The sequence below is a fragment of the Salvelinus fontinalis genome, chromosome 35, assembly GCF_029448725.1.
Source record: "Salvelinus fontinalis isolate EN_2023a chromosome 35, ASM2944872v1, whole genome shotgun sequence".
In the NCBI taxonomy this organism is placed as follows: Eukaryota; Metazoa; Chordata; class Actinopteri; order Salmoniformes; family Salmonidae; genus Salvelinus; species Salvelinus fontinalis.
This window is the reverse complement of record NC_074699.1, coordinates 32,478,156-32,497,466: the sequence shown is the minus strand read 5'-3', so window position 1 is coordinate 32,497,466 and position 19,311 is coordinate 32,478,156. Positions and strand designations below refer to the sequence as shown.

The 19,311-nt window shown below is 43.3% G+C and overlaps 3 protein-coding genes and 1 long non-coding RNA gene across 5 annotated transcripts; 2 read left to right on the top strand and 2 right to left on the bottom strand.

Annotated features, from left to right (window-relative positions):
- The first annotated feature begins 31 nt into the window (after window positions 1–31).
- rasl12 (RAS-like, family 12) lies at window positions 32–7,073 on the top strand. Of its 2 annotated transcripts, none has more exons than XM_055900011.1 (6): window positions 32–819; window positions 1,061–1,179; window positions 1,580–1,636; window positions 1,957–2,030; window positions 2,292–2,482; window positions 4,613–7,073. In XM_055900011.1, the coding sequence occupies exons 2-6, from the start codon at window positions 1,068–1,070 to the stop codon at window positions 4,959–4,961; spliced, it is 783 nt and encodes a 260-aa protein (XP_055755986.1). In that variant the 5' UTR covers window positions 32–819; window positions 1,061–1,067; the 3' UTR covers window positions 4,962–7,073. The 2 variants fall into 2 exon arrangements, with proteins under 2 accessions (XP_055755986.1, XP_055755985.1); XM_055900010.1 differs by having other exon boundaries at window positions 1,053–1,179.
- Window positions 6,219–10,321, bottom strand: si:cabz01068815.1 (solute carrier family 51 subunit beta). Its single transcript, XM_055900300.1, has 4 exons — window positions 9,979–10,321; window positions 9,430–9,558; window positions 7,955–8,045; window positions 6,219–7,555 (listed from the first exon to the last, which is right to left on the bottom strand). The coding sequence occupies exons 1-4, from the start codon at window positions 10,319–10,321 to the stop codon at window positions 7,153–7,155; spliced, it is 966 nt and encodes a 321-aa protein (XP_055756275.1). The 3' UTR covers window positions 6,219–7,152.
- Window positions 10,322–12,884: 2,563 nt separating this feature from the next.
- On the top strand, window positions 12,885–14,879 carry LOC129834754 (methionyl-tRNA formyltransferase, mitochondrial-like). Its single transcript, XM_055900013.1, has 3 exons — window positions 12,885–13,433; window positions 13,625–13,822; window positions 14,330–14,879. The coding sequence occupies exons 1-3, from the start codon at window positions 13,174–13,176 to the stop codon at window positions 14,454–14,456; spliced, it is 585 nt and encodes a 194-aa protein (XP_055755988.1). The 5' UTR covers window positions 12,885–13,173; the 3' UTR covers window positions 14,457–14,879.
- Window positions 14,880–15,574: 695 nt separating this feature from the next.
- Window positions 15,575–18,556, bottom strand: LOC129834755 (uncharacterized). Its single transcript, XR_008756298.1, has 3 exons — window positions 18,426–18,556; window positions 16,786–18,115; window positions 15,575–16,501 (listed from the first exon to the last, which is right to left on the bottom strand). It is a non-coding gene; the product is annotated as an uncharacterized LOC129834755 (long non-coding RNA).
- Window positions 18,557–19,311: the final 755 nt, after the last annotated feature.

Sequence of the window (19,311 nt, the reverse complement as noted above, 5' to 3'; positions counted from 1 at the left end):
AAAAATTATGTAAATGTTTACACACAAGGCTACATAATTACTCCTCTCTCTGTCCTCCACGCAAACCCCAATACAAACAGGGGTGCTCTTCCAACAGAGGCCAGAGACCACCTTTGCCACCAATGTAGAGAATGAGGAGGAAGTGGAGTTCTCATTCATTAAAGGGTAAAGGGGGAAACCAAGTCCAGTATGTCAAAAGGTACCTTTTCTTTGTTCTTTCTGTTCAAATATGTCAGATTTGAATCTATTACACAAGCAATTACTTTAACATGTGCAAAGTATTAACTGTGAAGTTATGTGATTATCTGTGAAGGAAAATATGCTGCATGAAGACAACAGAATCATTCACTCACTGGATGCAATCCAACCATCTCAACTGACATAACCATTTTATTGATGTCCTTGTTTCTTGTCAATGAAGTTAGTTGGAGATGAGAAAGGCCTACCTTGCCAAATCATATCTGACTGCATGTAGAATAACTATGAGACCTCACCTCAGTTCCCTTAAATGGGGTTTGGCAGTAAATCATGTGCGTAAGCAGCAACATTCTTCAGCAAATGTTAACTGATTCGTCTACTTGACGCAAGGTCCTACCCGCTGCGCACGCACGGAGCAGCTCGAGCTTCTTTTACCATCGAGTATGAGCATCCTCATCATCAGACAGGATTTAAGAGCGCGTTCTAAAACTCGTTGGGATGTTTTTATTGCATTTGGATACATATGATTTTAAATGAAATACAGATTTTTTTTTAACCACATCAAACCAACTAGCCGATTCACTTCTACCCCAGTCTTTAACTCTGAGAAAACCTTTTAAGGTAAGGTTATATTGAAACGTTATGGAAACGTTCAACGTGGGCGTTATTTGTGTTTCCTGCATAGTAGCCTATCATCCATATGCATTAATATTAGTGTTTATGATACCGTTATAAACATTTATACTATTTGGTTATGTTATGTTTTTTTATTGTTAATAATATTCTGAATAATGCATGTAGGCACTGAATAAAGATCCTGTTACTTGGATCTGTTTTGATAACTTGTGTTCCAGGGTTTTAGTCTAAAGATGTCACTGATGTTTGGGAAAGCAAGGAGTTGTAACTTCTCTGCTATCCCTGAGGGGGGACAACCTGAGGTCAATGTGGTCGTCCTTGGAGTGAGGGGCTCAGGAAAATCAGGTGCCCACCATCTTTTCCCCTTTTCTCCTTCATATGCTATTGGATTGATTTAGTGCTTATGGTTAAAACATTAGTGATGTTTAGGTTGGTTTCATATTGTGTTCTGCCACTTAATATACACTGAGTAAACCCAACATTAGGAACTTGCATTGATTTGTCATCCCTAGTATTTGTAGTGGAGTAGATCCCAGTTTTGTTTACATTTTATTCCAGTTTCGATAGTCCCAGTTTTGATAGTTTGTTATTCATGAAAAGCAATCTACTCCTATCTGATATTTCATGGGAGTGTTTATATAAAAACAGGGTTCCCATGCCCCATTTGGGACACTAGATTGTGACAGACTGACAACAAAGAGCTGAATCTAAACAGGAAGTGAATGAGTCCCTTCTCTCTTTTCAGCGTTGACTGTCAAATTTCTCACCAAGCGCTTCATCAGTGAATATGACCCCAATCTAGGTAAGTTTCCATTTGTTACCTTCTGAAATAAAATGCAATTGTCAAGAAATGTCCTTGTTAAATAAATAATTTAGGGTCTGTCCTACCATCCCCTCTAGTACCATTTAGAATCACGCTGTGCATTGGGAATGCCTTTTATGGTAGGCTAGTATGGACATTAGAACACCTCTGTAATAGTTTGTGTACACTAACTATACAAGAATCGGCAGATGCACTTTCAGAGAAATGTACAATAAACTTGTTCATATTGACACATGAATGACTGTATTGTGATGTTGGGTCCATGTTGTGACCTCCATGTTGTGTTCACTGCCATCTAGAGGATACTTACTCTTCTGAGGACATGGTGGACCAACAGCCTGTCGTTGTGAAAGTTATGGACACAGCTGACCAGGTGGGAATAGTCTTTTTTGAAAGAGACAGAGGATGATAGTGAGGAAAGATAGAGTTTGTGTCAAAGGGCAGTAGGTCGGGTTCAAACCTGAAGACGTGTGGGGCATTAGCATTACAAGAGCCGGGCCACAATGACAGATTCTCTGTGCAAATGGATACCATTTGAAGATCTATTCGAAATAAATTGATACTTCTTCTAAAGCCTTTGCCACAAATTGTTTTGAAGTGATGACCTTTTCCCCTTGTCTGTCTCTACCGTCAGGACGGCCCAGTGAACTGTGAGCGCTACCTCTCGTGGGCCAGTGCCTTCCTTGTGGTCTACAGCATAGACAATAGACGGAGCTTTGAGGGCTGCCAACAGTACCTGGAGGCCGTCACGGTCCACACCAAGGCCCTGCAGCCCAAGACCCCCATTATACTGCTGGGCAACAAGCTGGACATGGAGAGATACAGGTGTGTAGCGAATTGGTGGGGTAGATGGAAGTCCGAGTGAGACTCAAACCTGCAACTACTCTTCTGTTAGTGTAATGCCTGAGACATTATACCAAGAGGTCCAAACGTCTTGATGAGATTCCGGTGTTATAGCTACCAAGTATTGCTGCAGGCGCTCAGAGCTCACTACTGGCTCATATCAGCATAGCCAGTAGCAGCAATACATACCACAGTAGTTACACATGGAGAGATACCGGTGCAGAAGTCTTGCATGCCAAGATGTCTGTTTAAGACTGTTAGAGACACAGCTGGTGGACATTTAAGAGACAGGTGCATTTAATTAGAAATAGGCTTTCTGTACATGCACACTTCTCAATATAACCCGGTTCATCCCCACCAAGGCGGACCTGCGATTCAAACCCACACCACAACGACATAACATACTCCAAAAGCCAAGGCATGTCTTGGTCCAGGCCGACAGTGCTTCCAGGAGGAGTGATGCCATTCGCAAAGTTCTGTTTTGGCCCATAACCTCTCAAGTAACACCAAAGTGTTTTGCAGCTCTAGGCCTACTTCTGGTAATCATCTGAAAGCCTGAAATGAAACATCATGTCAGTCCTCCTCAATGTTAATGCGTTTGGGCCTCCCAAGTGGTGCAGTGGTCTAAGGCACTGCATCGCAGTGCTAGAGGCATCACTACAGATCCGGGTTCGTTCCCGGGCTGTGTCACAACCGGCCGTGATCGGGAGTCCCATAGGGCAGTGCACAATTGGCCCAGGGTCGTCCGGGTTAGGGGAGGGTTTGGCCGGAGGGGCTTTATTTGGCTGCATGTGTGGCAACCCAAGCCCTCTTAGCTGGTGTTTATGGAAAGACTCATGTTTATTGAAGCACTTCCAGTAAAGTTGATTCATGGCAAGACTCCAACCACTTATATTTGTCTCCCAGTGTAAGATGTCTTCATGTTGCTATATTTAACCAAAACATTTAACGTACATAAATGTATGAAGCAATAATATCCAGCAGACTTATAGCCACTCCAACACACCTTCTTTTCTTCTAGGTGTAAGACGTTGTCATGTTGCTAGTAACAAGGCATGATGTGTAAATAACCTTTTTTGTGGAACAACATTTCTTTGGTTCCATCAGATGATGTCCTGACAACAGATAGACAGAAATGTTCTTGCAACGTTGCCCATGAAACTTGTCCCCAACCGGCTAAGGGGGCGAAGGTCGAGTCATGTGTCCTCCGAAACATGACTCGCCAAACCGCGCTTCTTAACACCCGCCCGCTTAACCTGGAAGCCAGCTGCACCAATGTGTTGGAGGAAACACTGTTCAACTGACAACCATTGTCAGCTTGCAGGCACCCGGCCTGCCACAAGGAGTCGCTAGAGCACAATGAGCCAAATAAAGCCCCCCCGGCCAAACCCTCCCCTAACCCGGACGACCCTAGGCCAATTGTGCACTGCCCTATGGGACTCCCGATCACGGCCGGTTGAGACACAGCCCAGGAACGAACCCGGATCTGTAGTGATGCCTCTAGCACTGCGATGCAGTGCCTTAGACCACTGCACCACCTGGGAGGCCCAAACATCAATATATTATGTTCGGAGAATATGGCAACCATGTTCTGTGTATGTTTGATGGGACGTTGATGGAATATTCTCTTAACGCTCAGAAAACTGGACACATTAATGTTCTTGCAACGTTCCCTTGAAACATGTCTAGAAAATGTATATCTTAAGTTCTGAGAACATGGTCACCGAGTTTTGGGTAAGTTATATTTGAATGGAATAATCTCTTGGAACATTCCTATGAAAACGTTAGTTTATGACCTAATGAGACTTTTAAGGGAACGCTCTCTAAAGTTGTGGGAAAGTTTGTTGTTAGCTAAGGATGTAGGGTGTGTGATTGACTAATGATATGTGCAAAGTTGGCACATTATAGTACTGATTATGGTGGTCAGTGTGTTTTGGAGCTGTTTAAACTAAAGGGCTTCTGTTTTCTCTCTCCCTCTCTCTCTCCTGTTTTGTCTTTCTCTCTCTCCCCCTCTCTCTCATTCTATCTGTTATCACCTCTCTCACTCACTCCTTATCTCTCTCTCTCTCTCCTCACTCCCCATCACCCTGTCTCTCCCACTCTGTCTTTCAGGCAGGTGAGTAAGTTGGAAGGCTCGGCCCTCGCCTCCCGTTTCGGCTGCCTGTTCTTCGAGGTGTCTGCTTGCCTGGACTTCCTGTCTGTCCAGCGGGTCTTCCATGAAGCCGTGAGGGAGGCCAGGCAGGCGGGCGGCAAAAGGAGCCCCCTGTTACGCCCCCTTTACATCAGTGAGGATAACAAGCCATTGTTCAGCCTCGCCACCGTGCCCCCGTTCACCACCCCCTGCTACAAGGAGCTCCCAGTGCCCGCCACCGCCAAGCTGGTGACGGTCAAGTCGTCGCGGGCACAGAGCAAACGGCGGGCACCCACGCTGACGCTGCTCAAGGGCTTCAAGATCTTCTGATGAGTCGATGGAGAATGAGACCAGATTTAAAGACTGGAAATTTGAGACTTGTCTCAAACTTGTGCTCAAAGACTTGAGACTTATGCTCAAACCTTGAGACTTAACTTGGACTTGTGCCAGAGACTTGAGACTTAACTTGGACTTGTGCTCAGAGATTTGAGACTTGACTCTGAGTGTCTCATGCTCGAAGACTTGAGACTCAACCTGGACTTTCCTAAAGTGACTTATTGACAAGTCTGCCATAGTGGCTTACAACATGGACAAGTGAGAGAACTTTGAAATAGGTTATGAGAGACAATGGACTGTGTCAAATGTGAAAAGCAGAACAAAATGGAGACAGAATAACATACAACCAAGCCATCAACATACTGTATGCAGCAGAAGCTGTCTTGGTGGATATCACCATCACTAAGTTGGAGCGTGTACCAAAACGTCATGATGACTTACTGCACCTTCAAGTGAAGAGAAGGAACAGTAATTATCAGAGCTCCTTGAGAGATGGACAGTAATGGACTGGTGTTTAAACTGTCATTGTGAATGTTGAATTTATATTGCCAAAGTTTTCAAAGTTTGTCTTGAAGTCAGTTACTGGGACAAGTTATGTTAGTTTCCAAATGTATTGTATTGCCAAATGTATTGTGGTGATTGGAGTGCTTGTGATGGTATGTTCACTGTAGTGTAGATTGATAACACTATGCACATGTATTTTTATATACATTTTAATGAGCTTTAAAGGAAAACTAATTTGATCGAATGAAGACATATTTTGTTAATGTAGAGACATGTTTTAAGTTAATTGATGTTGTAACACAAAGTAGCAATTCAATCTTTGAGTTAAAGGCCCAGTGCAGTCAAAATTCAGTTTTTCTGTGTTTTATATTATATTGTACAACAGTTGATGGAACTAACGCTCTAAAAGTGTGAAAAAATGTGATCAGTGTTATTTCCTGATAGTTGCTGGTTTCTAATCAGCAGGTTTGCATGGCCGGGAGGTTTGGCTTTCCATGGTGACGTGCGCCAATTTTAATGGAAATCTATTACAGTAAGGTACTTAATTGCTACCCAGTAATGATTTGATATTGATACCAAAACAACTGCATTGGGGCTTTAACTTCATATATACATCGTTTGCACGAGTTGTGGGCGCCCTCCTCAGGCTCATCAGTGTAACAACTGTTGCATTTTTTGTAACTTAAAACACAGTTTTATACTATTGTATGCTAATGCCATCCCAACCAAAATGACAAAACACAACTATTTTGATATGAACAGTTTTATTTCCTTATTGTAAATACTGCAATTAGTGGAATGCTTTTATAACACAATGAAAATCTATCTTACATATGGAGAGGTGGTATGATGACAAAAGTTAACCCACTGAATTCTGTTTTCTGTCCAAAACATCTATATGTGAATACTCTCTCACAAGAGCTTTCCACTATACTCACAACAAGATTATTAGAGTTTGGATTATATTAGGATCCCCATTAGCTGATGCCATGACGTCGGCTAATCTTCCTGGTGTCCAGCATTATAACTAAAAAGACTTTAAAAATAGAATTACAAAAGAGATGTATAAAGAGAAGTTTGATCTTCCAATCTTAATGTTATCTCAGACCATGTTTAGTTGCCTTTTAGTGTTTCCCAAGTAGACTACATTTGAATAGCTTATGACACATGGTTTATACGTGTTCCTACATACTGTCAAGTGACATAGGAAAACTGTTCACTACACTATAAACAACACGTTGCACTTCTTCATGACCAAAAAACAACATTTACAAACTATTTGGTATCTCAAATAGTTGGTTGCGATGTTTTGACGGCCAGCAATGTTTACAGTAGATGTATATTCCAAAGTACTTGTGAATGATGACTGTGATACTGCACATCTTGTACACAGCATTATTTGTAGTAGTTGTATACCCTTTTCACACTACTGAGCCAAGTCAAGCTGTACTGCGCTGGCATGGTTACGCATCCACCAATAAAATATCTGAGCCAGCACAGTACGGTCTGGCTCAGCAAAGTAGTGTAAAAAGGGCATTACAGTAACTAAACAGACAGTGGTTGTTTAAGTTACAGGTAAAAATAAAACAACTTAAAATGACAGTTATGCCTTAATAGGAGTTTCTGTTCTGCCTCTGCAGAGGAGCAGTACTGAGAAATGTGGCTGTTGTATCTCTCTCATTCATCCCTCTACCACCACTCCCTCCGCTGTCTCCTCTTTCTCTACCTCCTCCACCACCTCTTCTTTCTCTACCTCAACCACCTCCTCTTTCTCTACCTCCGCCAACACCTCCACTTCCCCCTCAGTCTCGGGGTACAGGCTGGACACGTTCCCGTCATTCCAGGTCACTACAATGTCCCCCGGTTTGAGACCCTCTACCTCCCCGTTGTCCTGGAGGGGCTTGGCCTGGCTCACTGGGATCACAGATTGGCTCATACTGACCTGGACAGAGGCACTGTTGACGGGTTCGACCTCTGAGTTAGTTCTTTGACCTCTAACTTCCGTGACAATGACCTGTAGTTCTTCCGCCTCCGGCTTCATGGCCAGAGCCGCTGCCTTGTACTTGGCTATCTTATTCCTGTTTCTGTGTGGAGGATGATGGGAAATGTAGTCACTGTGGTGCAAATAACGATCGCCAGACCAGCATGCACAAATATGGCGATTGCTTTTGTTTTCTTCCATAACAGGTCCTGTATTTAGGTTCCACAGAGCCTTTGGTTGCATCCCAAATGGAACCGTATTCCCTACATAGCGCACTACTTTTGACCAGGGGCCATAAGGCTAGGGTGTTATTTGGGATGAACACTTTGTTTGGATCATTTACTGTTGTTGACCAGAAGTATCTTCACCACACCATGTTTAATAATTGAAGACACATGGGATATTGCTTGTTTAGAATTACAGTGTATTACATGAGTATTTTCAAGTTGAGTGGGTAGACATTAGTCTACTTAAGTTGAGTAAGTGTCAGATAGGGGCTTACTTGTTCGCCATGGAGCCCATTCCCAGAAGCAGAAAGCCCAGCAGAAGGGCAGCGAAGGACAGAGACAGCATCGCAAACTTCCAGGGAGTTGCTGTGACGACAAGAACACACAGTTGTAACTGCGGAAAATCTTCCCACTGTTATAACCCCACAGGAAATTTCAGAGGTGAACAAAGACAAAACATTGGAACTTGGACCAAGTGTGCACTTAACAGCTTTTTTTTTTACAGACTTGGAGCCTTGGCGGGAATAAAAGTTTACTACCATGTAAATCTGACTAAGAGAAAAAGTGCTTCACTATAACCAATCCCTTTATGGATGCTTTGGGATCAGATCCCATAAATGACACCACCAGCACTACAGTGCCATGAAAAGTGAAAACTGATTAACTGAGTATATATTGTAAGAACAAACTGCTCAGTAGGATAACGTAATGGAGCTGGATAACGCAATGGAGCTGGATAACGTAATGGAGCTGAATAACATAATGGAGCTGAATAACATAATGGAGCTGAATAACATAACGGAGCTGAATAACATAACGGAGCTGGATAACATAATGGAGCTGGATAACATAATTTTCACGCCCTGACCATAGAGAGTCTTTTTATTCTCTATTTTGGTTAGGTCGGGGTGTGACAAGGGTGGGTAATCTAGGGTGTTTATTTCTTTGTTGGCCTGGTATGGTTCCCAATCAGAGGCAGCTGTTTATCGTCTCTGATTGGGGATCATATTTAGGCAGCCATTTTCCCACTGTGTTTTGTGGGATCTTGTTTATGTGTAGTTGCCTGTGAGCACTTAGTTTACTTCACGTTTTGTTCGTTCTTTATTGTTTTTGTGTGTTTCATCCAATAAACATGTGGAACCCATATCACGCTGCGCTTTGGTCCGAATGTTATTACGATGATCGTGACAGTAATGGAGCTGAAAAACATAATGCAGCTGAATAACATAAGGGAGCTGGATAATGTAATGGAGCTGAATAATATAATGGAGCTGGATAACCTAATGGAGCTGAATAACGTAATGAAGCTGGATAACGTAATGGAGCTGGATAACGTAATGAAGCTGGATAACGTAAGGGAGCTGGATAACGTAATGGAATTGGATAACGTAATGAAGCTGGATAACGTAATGGAGCTGGATAACGTAATGGAATTGGATAACGTAATGGAGCTGGATAACATAATGGAGCTGTCATAACAAATAGCCTACTTAAGAACAATCCAATCATGTCTATTTTACTTGTAATTTCCCAAACAATGGCCATGGATCAGTTCGCTACCCTGAAACAACATTAACCTAATACAACACTAATAATACCCTTTTCACACTATCATGCCAACCTTATCTGTACTGTGCTGGCTTGGCTATTTTCCTTCCTCATTGTCCTTTCCAGCAAGGCACAGAACAGCTTAGCTCAGTTTGGCTCAGCTCGGTAGTGGGAAAAGGGTACAATAAGGAGCAGCACTTACGGTCCTCAGTGCGATAGAACCATCTGAGGAATTCTTTCTGTTCATCGGTCATACCAGGAGGCCCCGCTTTCTGCTCTTCCGCAGGTTTCACCTCAAACTCATCGGGATCGCTCGATGCCCTTTTGGATCCTGCAGGTGCCAATACAAATATACATGTTGCATCACCATCCCCTGTGTTAGTTTTTATGCGGACAAAATGGTGGCCACAGTGGCACCATGTGGCCAAGGTGGACTGAGGGACTATTGTGGAAGGACATTGAGTTAATATCTTCTAGCCTAGGTTTGAGAGGCCCATACTGTATCAATTCACACAAAGCCCCAATCTAACAACTGCTAACTTGTGATGAAGTCAATCATTCAAAAGGAGATGAAAATGTTACATTATTTTCAACATCTTGAGTGCTTATTTGGCTCATTCTAGAGCTTCACTCATGTAAGTCAATTTACACAAAGATCCAATTTCATGCCATGAGGATTTGTTACACAGTCAGTGAATTTAAATGTAAATTAAGCGATTAAAAAGCTATTGAAGCAACAACAATCACTTACTGAGCCTCTCCTGGCATATATCCCCTTCATCCAGAGACCTCCACTTGGTCTGCTTGCTCCTGTGGGACAGCGTCAGTCGTTTCCCGTCTGTGGAGAGCTCCAGAGAACTGTTCTGACTGATCAGCCTGTTCAACTCACACCCCCACCGCAGCCCCCCATCACCCCTATGTCCCCCATCCTCTACCCCCTCACAGGGTACAGTCTGGACGGGGTCAGAGTGGTGGGCCGACAGGCACCTGGAGGTCCCCACACGCTCCAGGAGACTCTGGTCCCTCCAGATCCACTGCTGAAGAACTGAGTCCAGATTGCATTTCTTCAGCTGAACCAGGCCAGACCGTACCATAAANTGCTTCCACTTGTTGTTGTGGTTTTATGGCAAAATGAATCAGGGGATTTTTGATGTTTCAGAGAAAGGTGTACGTGTGAAGGGATAGCATTACCTGGCAAGAGGAGACAGAGTTTGATCCACACACAAAGCATGTCTGAAGTGGATGAAATCTGCAATGACTGTTGACATAAATCAGAATGACAATGTATTCCCTTAGTCAAGAATACAAGATCAACACTTACACATAATAATAATCATAGTTATGTAACTTTTATTATGGCTTGGTTCACATTAGAAAGTTGTATGGTAGTATTCTTGGGATGGTAGTATCCAGCACACATTTTTCCTAGGCTTCTCAACCGTCAAAAACAAAGCATTAGTCTGCGTTGAATTAGTGGACCAAAGGGAAACATACACATCCACCTTATAAACGGAGAGTTTTTCCAAAGCACTGCCTTCTTTGTGCCGCAATTCCATCTCTACACTCAAAACAACGTTGAAAGTATGTAGAGGCATTGCACCTTGCTAATTCCATTACGTACATGTATATTCCATTATGTACTGTACTAGTGTGTATTAAGCTACAATATTTGGTCCTGAAGAGAAATACTCATCATCAAGTAAACTATTTAGAAAAGTTGTCCATCATTGCACTTTTATGGCTGATAGCGAGGCGCCAATAAAATGTTAGAGGTTAAATCGAAACATACTTCTATCCCATAAACAAATTCAAATGTAAATGTAGATCATCTAATGGTTGACTCTCTGTGTGTACAGTACACATCAAAAGCTGATGGTTATCAATCGTATTACCCCAATGATCCTATTAATTATGATCCAAACATCCTATCAATAAAAGTTGCTATAAGCGTTAACAATCCAAATAAAAAAGTACACACTACAAGTCCTCCTAACCAATGACTATATATCATTCATTTAAAAGTAAAAAAATGTATGTACCAATTGCAGACAGTAGCTTTAAAGTAATGAAAACAATTTACTCACTTACCAGGGTCTGTTTCTCTCACAGCCTGACTCGGAGAAGGGAGGTAGTGCAGTAGGGAACATGATTCTACCTGTTGAACATACACAACGCAGAGGAGAGGCTTTCCAAAGTGCATGTGGGAGGAGATTGGTTCATTGAGTCTCTTGATTATGGCTATATGGGTCTGTAAATGTTCCCTTTATAGCTGTGGATATGGGGACTTTTTATGTGGTGCAATGTGTTCTTCATTTATTAAAGAATGCATAGTCTGGAAGTAGTTGGGAATGTTATTGCTAGAGAGACATTTTGAGACAGGTGAAACAGCCTCCTTATAGTGGTGGCAGTCTTTTCTTTCTCAATGATAAGATGTTGTGAATGCTTCATTAGGCTACTGTAAACTATGCCTAGTGCACTGCACCATAACTGGGGCAACTTCATTACAATCTTCTCCTAACTGGATAGAATGGAATCGATCCTGTGCTCAAGCTTTTAAACTCTACATTGGGGGGGCATTATCCTTGCATCGACAAGGTCAGTGGCCAGGGTTGCTTGGTTACTGTTTAGTTAGCCTTGCTGGGACCTTGCCATTGCAGTTTGTAGACATGGGAGGAAAACAGTCTGTGTTTGGTCAAACATCTGGCACATGTGGAACTGTCGTGATATCTGTCTGTTAAACAAGAGACTTAAAAGGATTTTTATTTCTTTATGGCAAGTATGTTTTACAGTTAAAGGTAAATGACCTCCAGGTCATCTACCATACCTTAGCAGAGGAGAAAGAAGTAGGCTGGCCTTTTAAGTGAGTGAGTTAAACTGTTTTGTGAACACAAAGACATTATTTGCCAACACTAAAAATCAACAGGATGAGGATACTCAAATAACAAATAATTTTGTTGGTTGGTTGTGAAGATACCCTAAAAACACACTACTTCGATACAGGCTACGACCAGAAGTGACTTTTTTGTAGTAGGTTAGGAGAATTTACGCAGCAGGTAATTAGAATCAACATAGCAGGTTAGGATAATTAGATTAAGGTTAGGAAAATGCTCTCATATCATAACCTGCAACGAAAAGTAACTTCTGGTCATAGTTGTTCAAAGTGGTGTGTTTTTTGGGAGTCCCAGTGGTTGTGGTTGGAATAAAGTCAATTATTTACATTTATAATATCCCTTCTCTGTGAGGAAAAAAATTAACAGTTCAGTTTCATGGGAGAGAACTTGATTATCTCTAAAGGTTTGGACCACATAATATACCTCTCTGCACAGGCCTCTTCTTAGGGACTCACGCCTCGATCACACTGACAGTGCACTTCATTCCGTGACTCCAAAAGTACATTAATTCCAATGGAACGCTGCTTTGCAGAGGCAGTTGCAATGCGTTCTATGTGGTGCTAAACATAGGATTTAAAAAATGTATGCGTCAAACTGTATGCGTAGACGACTTGACAGAAATGGTAGCAGAAGGTGAATGTTGAACTTTTGTTGCACGCATATCCAGATGATGCTGCGTTCTATTTTGCGCAGGTATACTATCGGTGTGATCAAGGCGTCACTGTCTAGTCGGAACTAAAAGTGTCTGATCAAACGAAGGGAGAACTATTTTCGATAGAACCGGAAACATGGTGTATGTCAAGAAATAACATGGCGGCGCCCGTATGAATAAATACCTTAACGTTATAGCTGACATTAATCAAGCTAAATATTGGACAATATTCATTAACGCTAAAGGTAAGCGTGTCACACGAATAAATCTTAATTCTAGAGGGGCCCCTCGTGTAATTTGTTGAGCTTGTCTTGACGAATAAACTAGCCATATTGGAGTCGAGCATTGCTAGCTAATTTTGACACACTGGTGGCATTGGTAGATGCCCGCCCGATGACAGAAGATGTGGAACACTGTCAAGGCAAAAGTAATGGGTCTGAAAATACTCCATGGCTTTTGCAATTATTGCACCCAGAGGCATGCATCTGTTGGCGTGTGGGTCAACAGAACCCCGGAAAAACATAGACGTTGTGGACAAGTCCCTGGCAAAACCCGCCTATTTGCCACTAGGAACTACTTATCAACAGAACCACCTTGGAGGGTCCTTTTTTTTGGGACAGATGATTTTGCTGTAGAATCACTCAAGCTGCTCTCTGCGTCTAGGTATGACACCCACAACAATTTACATGCCAGTGAGCAAAGAGGAGAGAGTCTTTGCAGTGAGTAACTTTAACCTGGTCCAATATCTGTTTGTGCTGTCTCATAAGAGTTGGAGCAACAGTCCGAACAGATCTGGGACCAGGCTAACTTCTCGTCGCCTAATGTCAGTTGTTTGCTGTCATTATTTGTCGCAGGGACTCCAATGACCGAGTTGTGGAATCACTTGAGGTTGTCATACTATCCAATGATGTCCCTGTGAAGAAGTTTGCTGATCAAAGCAAACTGCCCGTTCATATCTGGCCTCTCGGGGATCTTCAAGGGCGGTTCGATGTCGGGGTGGTGGTGTCGTTTGGCTGCTTGCTTCGGGAAGGACTTATCAACCAGTTTCCATGGTGAGTAACTAATCTGAAAGTGACTCATGCAATACAAGTGTAACATTATAGCTTCCGTCCCTGTGTGCCCCGAGCTGGGTGCAAACCAGGGACCATCACACAACACTCTGACTCGCCCCCAAAAGAAGCATTGTCATTACCACTGACCCAGAATGTACTTGTAGATCTCAGGGCGGGCGACATCACTTGCTCCATGGTAGCTAATATGTTCCATATCAGCTACACAAGCAGCAGACTCCCCAAGAAGTGTCAATCTTATGAACATCTCCCAGGAGTTCAACCCTGACTGTGTCCAACCCTGACTGTGTCCAACCCTGACTGTGTCCAACCCTGACTGTGTCCAACCCTGACTGTGTCCAACCCTGACTGTGTCCAACCCTGACTGTGTCCAACCCTGACTGTGTCCAACCCTGACTGTGTCCAATCCTGACTGAGTCAAACCCTGACTGTGTCCAATCTGTTTGATTGTGAGAGTTGCAGCATGTGTGTCTGTTGCCTCTATTCCAGTGGGATCCTGAATGTCCACCCCAGCCTTCTCCCCAGATGGCGCGGCCCCGCCCCAGTGTTCCACACCATCCTACACGGAGACACTATCACCGGGGTCAGCGTCATGCAGATACGACCAAAGAGGTAGTCTAATGTGACCCAGAGCTACTTTGTGTCCCCTTTCCTCTCTCCCTTTCCTCATGGTGCTGAGGGAGGAAGGGTAAGTCATGAAAGGGACCAGTCATCTGCCAGTAACATGGACCTACTATTGACAAGCAAAAGTGAGGGATGACATTAGCAGATGGTTGTTTGTTCAAGTGCATATTTAGGGATGGTTTCCTAACCTAATCCTGGACTGAAAAGCCCTTTTAATGGTGATCTTCCCCATTGAGCATGTGTTATAGTCCTGTACAGGACAACTTTATCTGGGTCCAGGAAACTGGACCATAGTCTCCAGAGGCCACCAGATTGCAATAGGCCTATATATAATAGTGTTCTCTACTACTGTATTCACTGTCAAAGCGCATACTGCTTTTCCTCAAGTCAAAGATCATTAAACCTTTGCACCTCAGTGTCTTTGATCTCTGTGTTACAATAAACCTCATTGTGTCTGTGTTACAGTAAACTGTAGTGTGTGTCTGTGTTACAGAAAACCTCAGTGTCTCTGATCTCTGTGTTACAGTAAACCTCATTGTGTCTGTGTTACAGTAAACTGTAGTGTGTGTCTGTGTTACAGTAAACCTCAGTGTGTCTGTTACAGTAAACCTCAGTGTGTCTGTTACAGTAAACCTCAGTGTCTGTTACAGTAAACTGCAGTGTGTGTCTGTGTTACAGTAAACCTCAGTGTCTCTGTTACAGTAAACCTTGGTGTGTCTTACAGTAAACCTCATTGTGTCTGTGTTACAGTAAACCTTGGTCTCTGTTACAGTAAACCTTGGTGTGTCTTACAGTAAACCTCATTGTGTCTGTGTTACAGTAAACCTTGGTGTCTGTTACAGTAAACCTTGGTGTGTCTGTTACAGTAAACCTTGGTGTGTCTGTTACAGTAAACCTTGGTGTGTCTGTTACAGTAAACCTCGGTGTGTCTGTTACAGTAAACCTCGGTGTGTCTGTTACAGTAAACCTCGGTGTGTCTGTTACAGTAAACCTCGGTGTGTCTGTTACAGTAAACCTCGGTGTCTCTGTGTTACAGTAAACCTCAGTGTGTCTCTGTGTTACAGTAAACCTCATTGTGTGTCTCTGTTACAGTAAACCTCATTGTGTGTCTGTGTTACAGTAAACCTCGGTGTGTCTGTGTTACAGTAAACCTCGGTGTGTCTGTTACAGTAAACCTCGGTGTGTCTGTTACAGTAAACCTCGGTGTGTCTGTTACAGTAAACCTCGGTGTGTCTGTTACAGTAAACCTCGGTGTGTCTCTGTGTTACAGTAAACCTCGGTGTGTCTCTGTGTTACAGTAAACCTCGGTGTGTCTCTGTGTTACAGTAAACCTCGGTGTGTCTCTGTGTTACAGTAAACCTCGGTGTGTCTCTGTGTTACAGTAAACCTCGGTGTGTCTCTGTGTTACAGTAAACCTCGGTGTGTCTCTGTGTTACAGTAAACCTCGGTGTGTCTCTGTGTTACAGTAAACCTCGGTGTGTCTCTGTGTTACAGTAAACCTCGGTGTGTCTCTGTGTTACAGTAAACCTCGGTGTGTCTCTGTGTTACAGTAAACCTCGGTGTGTCTCTGTGTTACAGTAAACCTCGGTGTGTCTCTGTGTTACAGTAAACCTCGGTGTGTCTCTGTGTTACAGTAAACCTCGGTGTGTCTCTGTTACAGTAAACCTCGGTGTGTCTGTTACAGTAAACCTCGGTGTGTCTGTTACAGTAAACCTCGGTGTGTCTGTTACAGTAAACCTCGGTGTGTCTGTTACAGTAAACCTCGGTGTGTCTGTTACAGTAAACCTCGGTGTGTCTCTGTGTTACAGTAAACCTCGGTGTGTCTCTGTGTTACAGTAAACCTCGGTGTGTCTCTGTGTTACAGTAAACCTCGGTGTGTCTCTGTGTTACAGTAAACCTCGGTGTGTCTCTGTGTTACAGTAAACCTCGGTGTGTCTCTGTGTTACAGTAAACCTCGGTGTGTCTCTGTGTTACAGTAAACCTCGGTGTGTCTCTGTGTTACAGTAAACCTCGGTGTGTCTCTGTGTTACAGTAAACCTCGGTGTGTCTCTGTTACAGTAAACCTCGGTGTGTCTCTGTTACAGTAAACCTCGGTGTGTCTCTGTTACAGTAAACCTCGGTGTGTCTCTGTTACAGTAAACCTCGGTGTGTCTCTGTTACAGTAAACCTCGGTGTGTCTCTGTTACAGTAAACCTCGGTGTGTCTCTGTTACAGTAAACCTCGGTGTGTCTGTTACAGTAAACCTCGGTGTGTCTCTGTTACAGTAAACCTCGGTGTGTCTCTGTTACAGTAAACCTCGGTGTGTCTCTGTTACAGTAAACCTCGGTGTGTCTCTGTGTTACAGTAAACCTCGGTGTGTCTGTGTTACAGTAAACCTCGGTGTGTCTGTGTTACAGTAAACCTCGGTGTGTCTGTGTTACAGTAAACCTCGGTGTGTCTGTTACAGTAAACCTCGGTGTGTCTGTTACAGTAAACCTCGGTGTGTCTGTGTTACAGTAAACCTCGGTGTGTCTGTGTTACAGTAAACCTCGGTGTGTCTGTGTTACAGTAAACTGCAGTGTGTGTCTGTGTTACAGTAAACTGCAGTGTGTGTCTGTGTTACAGTAAACTGCAGTGTGTGTCTGTGTTACAGTAAACTGCAGTGTGTGTCTGTGTTACAGTAAACTGCAGTGTGTGTCTCTGTGTTACAGTAAACTGCAGTGTGTGTCTGTGTTACAGTAAACTGCAGTGTGTGTCTGTGTTACAGTAAACTGCAGTGTGTGTCTGTGTTACAGTAAACTGCAGTGTGTGTCTGTGTTACAGTAAACTGCAGTGTGTCTCTGTGTTACAGTAAACTGCAGTGTGTGTCTCTGTGTTACAGTAAACTGCAGTGTGTGTCTCTGTGTTACAGTAAACTGCAGTGTGTGTCTGTGTTACAGTAAACTGCAGTGTGTGTCTGTGTTACAGTAAACTGCAGTGTGTGTCTGTGTTACAGTAAACTGCAGTGTGTGTCTGTGTTACAGTAAACTGCAGTGTGTGTCTGTGTTACAGTAAACTGCAGTGTGTGTCTGTGTTACAGTAAACTGCAGTGTGTGTCTGTGTTACAGTAAACTGCAGTGTGTGTCTGTGTTACAGTAAACTGCAGTGTGTGTCTGTGTTACAGTAAACTGCAGTGTGTGTCTGTGTTACAGTAAACTGCAGTGTGTGTCTGTGTTACAGTAAACTGCAGTGTGTGTCTGTGTTACAGTAAACTGCAGTGTGTGTCTGTGTTACAGTAAACTGCAGTGTGTGTCTGTGTTACAGTAAACTGCAGTGTGTGTCTGTGTTACAGTAAACTGCAGTGTGTGTCTGTGTTACAGTAAACTGCAGTGTGTGTCTGTGTTACAGTACACTGCAGTGTGTGTCTGTGTTACAGTACACTGCAGTGTGTGTCTGTGTTACAGTACACTGCAGTGTGTGTCTGTGTTACAGTACACTGCAGTGTGTGTCTGTGTTACAGTAAACTGCAGTGTGTGTCTGTGTTACAGTAAACTGCAGTGTGTGTCTGTGTTACAGTAAACCTCGGTGTGTCTCTGTGTTACAGTAAACCTCGGTGTGTCTCTGTGTTACAGTAAACCTCGGTGTGTCTCTGTGTTACAGTAAACCTCGGTGTGTCTCTGTGTTACAGTAAACCTCGGTGTGTCTCTGTTACAGTAAACCTCGGTGTGTCTCTGTTACAGTAAACCTCGGTGTGTCTCTGTTACAGTAAACCTCGGTGTGTCTCTGTTACAGTAAACCTCGGTGTGTCTCTGTTACAGTAAACCTCGGTGTGTCTCTGTTACAGTAAACCTCGGTGTGTCTCTGTTACAGTAAACCTCGGTGTGTCTCTGTTACAGTAAACCTCGGTGTGTCTGTTACAGTAAACCTCGGTGTGTCTCTGTTACAGTAAACCTCGGTGTGTCTCTGTTACAGTAAACCTCGGTGTGTCTCTGTTACAGTAAACCTCGGTGTGTCTCTGTGTTACAGTAAACCTCGGTGTGTCTGTGTTACAGTAAACCTCGGTGTGTCTGTGTTACAGTAAACCTCGGTGTGTCTGTGTTACAGTAAACCTCGGTGTGTCTGTGTTACAGTAAACCTCGGTGTGTCTGTTACAGTAAACCTCGGTGTGTCTGTGTTACAGTAAACCTCGGTGTGTCTGTGTTACAGTAAACCTTATTGTGTCTGTGTTACAGTAAACTGCAGTGTGTGTCTGTGTTACAGTAAACTGCAGTGTGTGTCTGTGTTACAGTAAACTGCAGTGTGTCTCTGTGTTACAGTAAACTGCAGTGTGTCTCTGTGTTACAGTAAACCTCGGTGTGTCTCTCTGTTACAGTAAACCTCGGTGTGTCTCTCTGTTACAGTAAACCTCATTGTGTCTGTGTTACAGTAAACTGCAGTGTGTGTCTGTGTTACAGTAAACCTCGGTGTGTCTGTGTTACAGTAAACCTCGGTGTGTCTGTGTTACAGTAAACTGCAGTGTGTGTCTGTGTTACAGTAAACTGCAGTGTGTGTCTGTGTTACAGTAAACTGCAGTGTGTGTCTGTGTTACAGTAAACTGCAGTGTGTGTCTGTGTTACAGTAAACTGCAGTGTGTGTCTGTGTTACAGTAAACTGCAGTGTGTGTCTGTGTTACAGTAAACTGCAGTGTGTGTCTGTGTTACAGTAAACTGCAGTGTGTGTCTGTGTTACAGTAAACTGCAGTGTGTGTCTCTGTGTTACAGTAAACTGCAGTGTGTGTCTCTGTGTTACAGTAAACTGCAGTGTGTGTCTGTTACAGTAAACTGCAGTGTGTGTCTGTGTTACAGTAAACTGCAGTGTGTGTCTGTGTTACAGTAAACTGCAGTGTGTGT

Coding starts and splice junctions, on each gene's coding strand:
- rasl12 (XM_055900011.1), top strand. CDS start 1,068: ATGTCACTGATGTTTGGGAAAGCAAGGAGTTGTAACTTCTCTGCTATC. Junction 1,637..1,956: donor TGAATATGACCCCAATCTAG/GTAAGTTTCCAT, acceptor ACTGCCATCTAG/AGGATACTTACTCTTCTGAG. Junction 2,483..4,612: donor CTGGACATGGAGAGATACAG/GTGTGTAGCGAA, acceptor TCTGTCTTTCAG/GCAGGTGAGTAAGTTGGAAG.
- LOC129834754 (XM_055900013.1), top strand. CDS start 13,174: ATGTGGAACACTGTCAAGGCAAAAGTAATGGGTCTGAAAATACTCCAT. Junction 13,434..13,624: donor AAGCTGCTCTCTGCGTCTAG/GTATGACACCCA, acceptor TATTTGTCGCAG/GGACTCCAATGACCGAGTTG. Junction 13,823..14,329: donor CTTATCAACCAGTTTCCATG/GTGAGTAACTAA, acceptor CCTCTATTCCAG/TGGGATCCTGAATGTCCACC.
- si:cabz01068815.1 (XM_055900300.1), bottom strand. CDS start 10,321: ATGGTACGGTCTGGCCTGGTTCAGCTGAAGAAATGCAATCTGGACTCA. Junction 9,559..9,978: donor TATATGCCAGGAGAGGCTCA/GTAAGTGATTGT, acceptor TGGCACCTGCAG/GATCCAAAAGGGCATCGAGC. Junction 7,556..7,954: donor ATGGGCTCCATGGCGAACAA/GTAAGCCCCTAT, acceptor TCCTCCACACAG/AAACAGGAATAAGATAGCCA.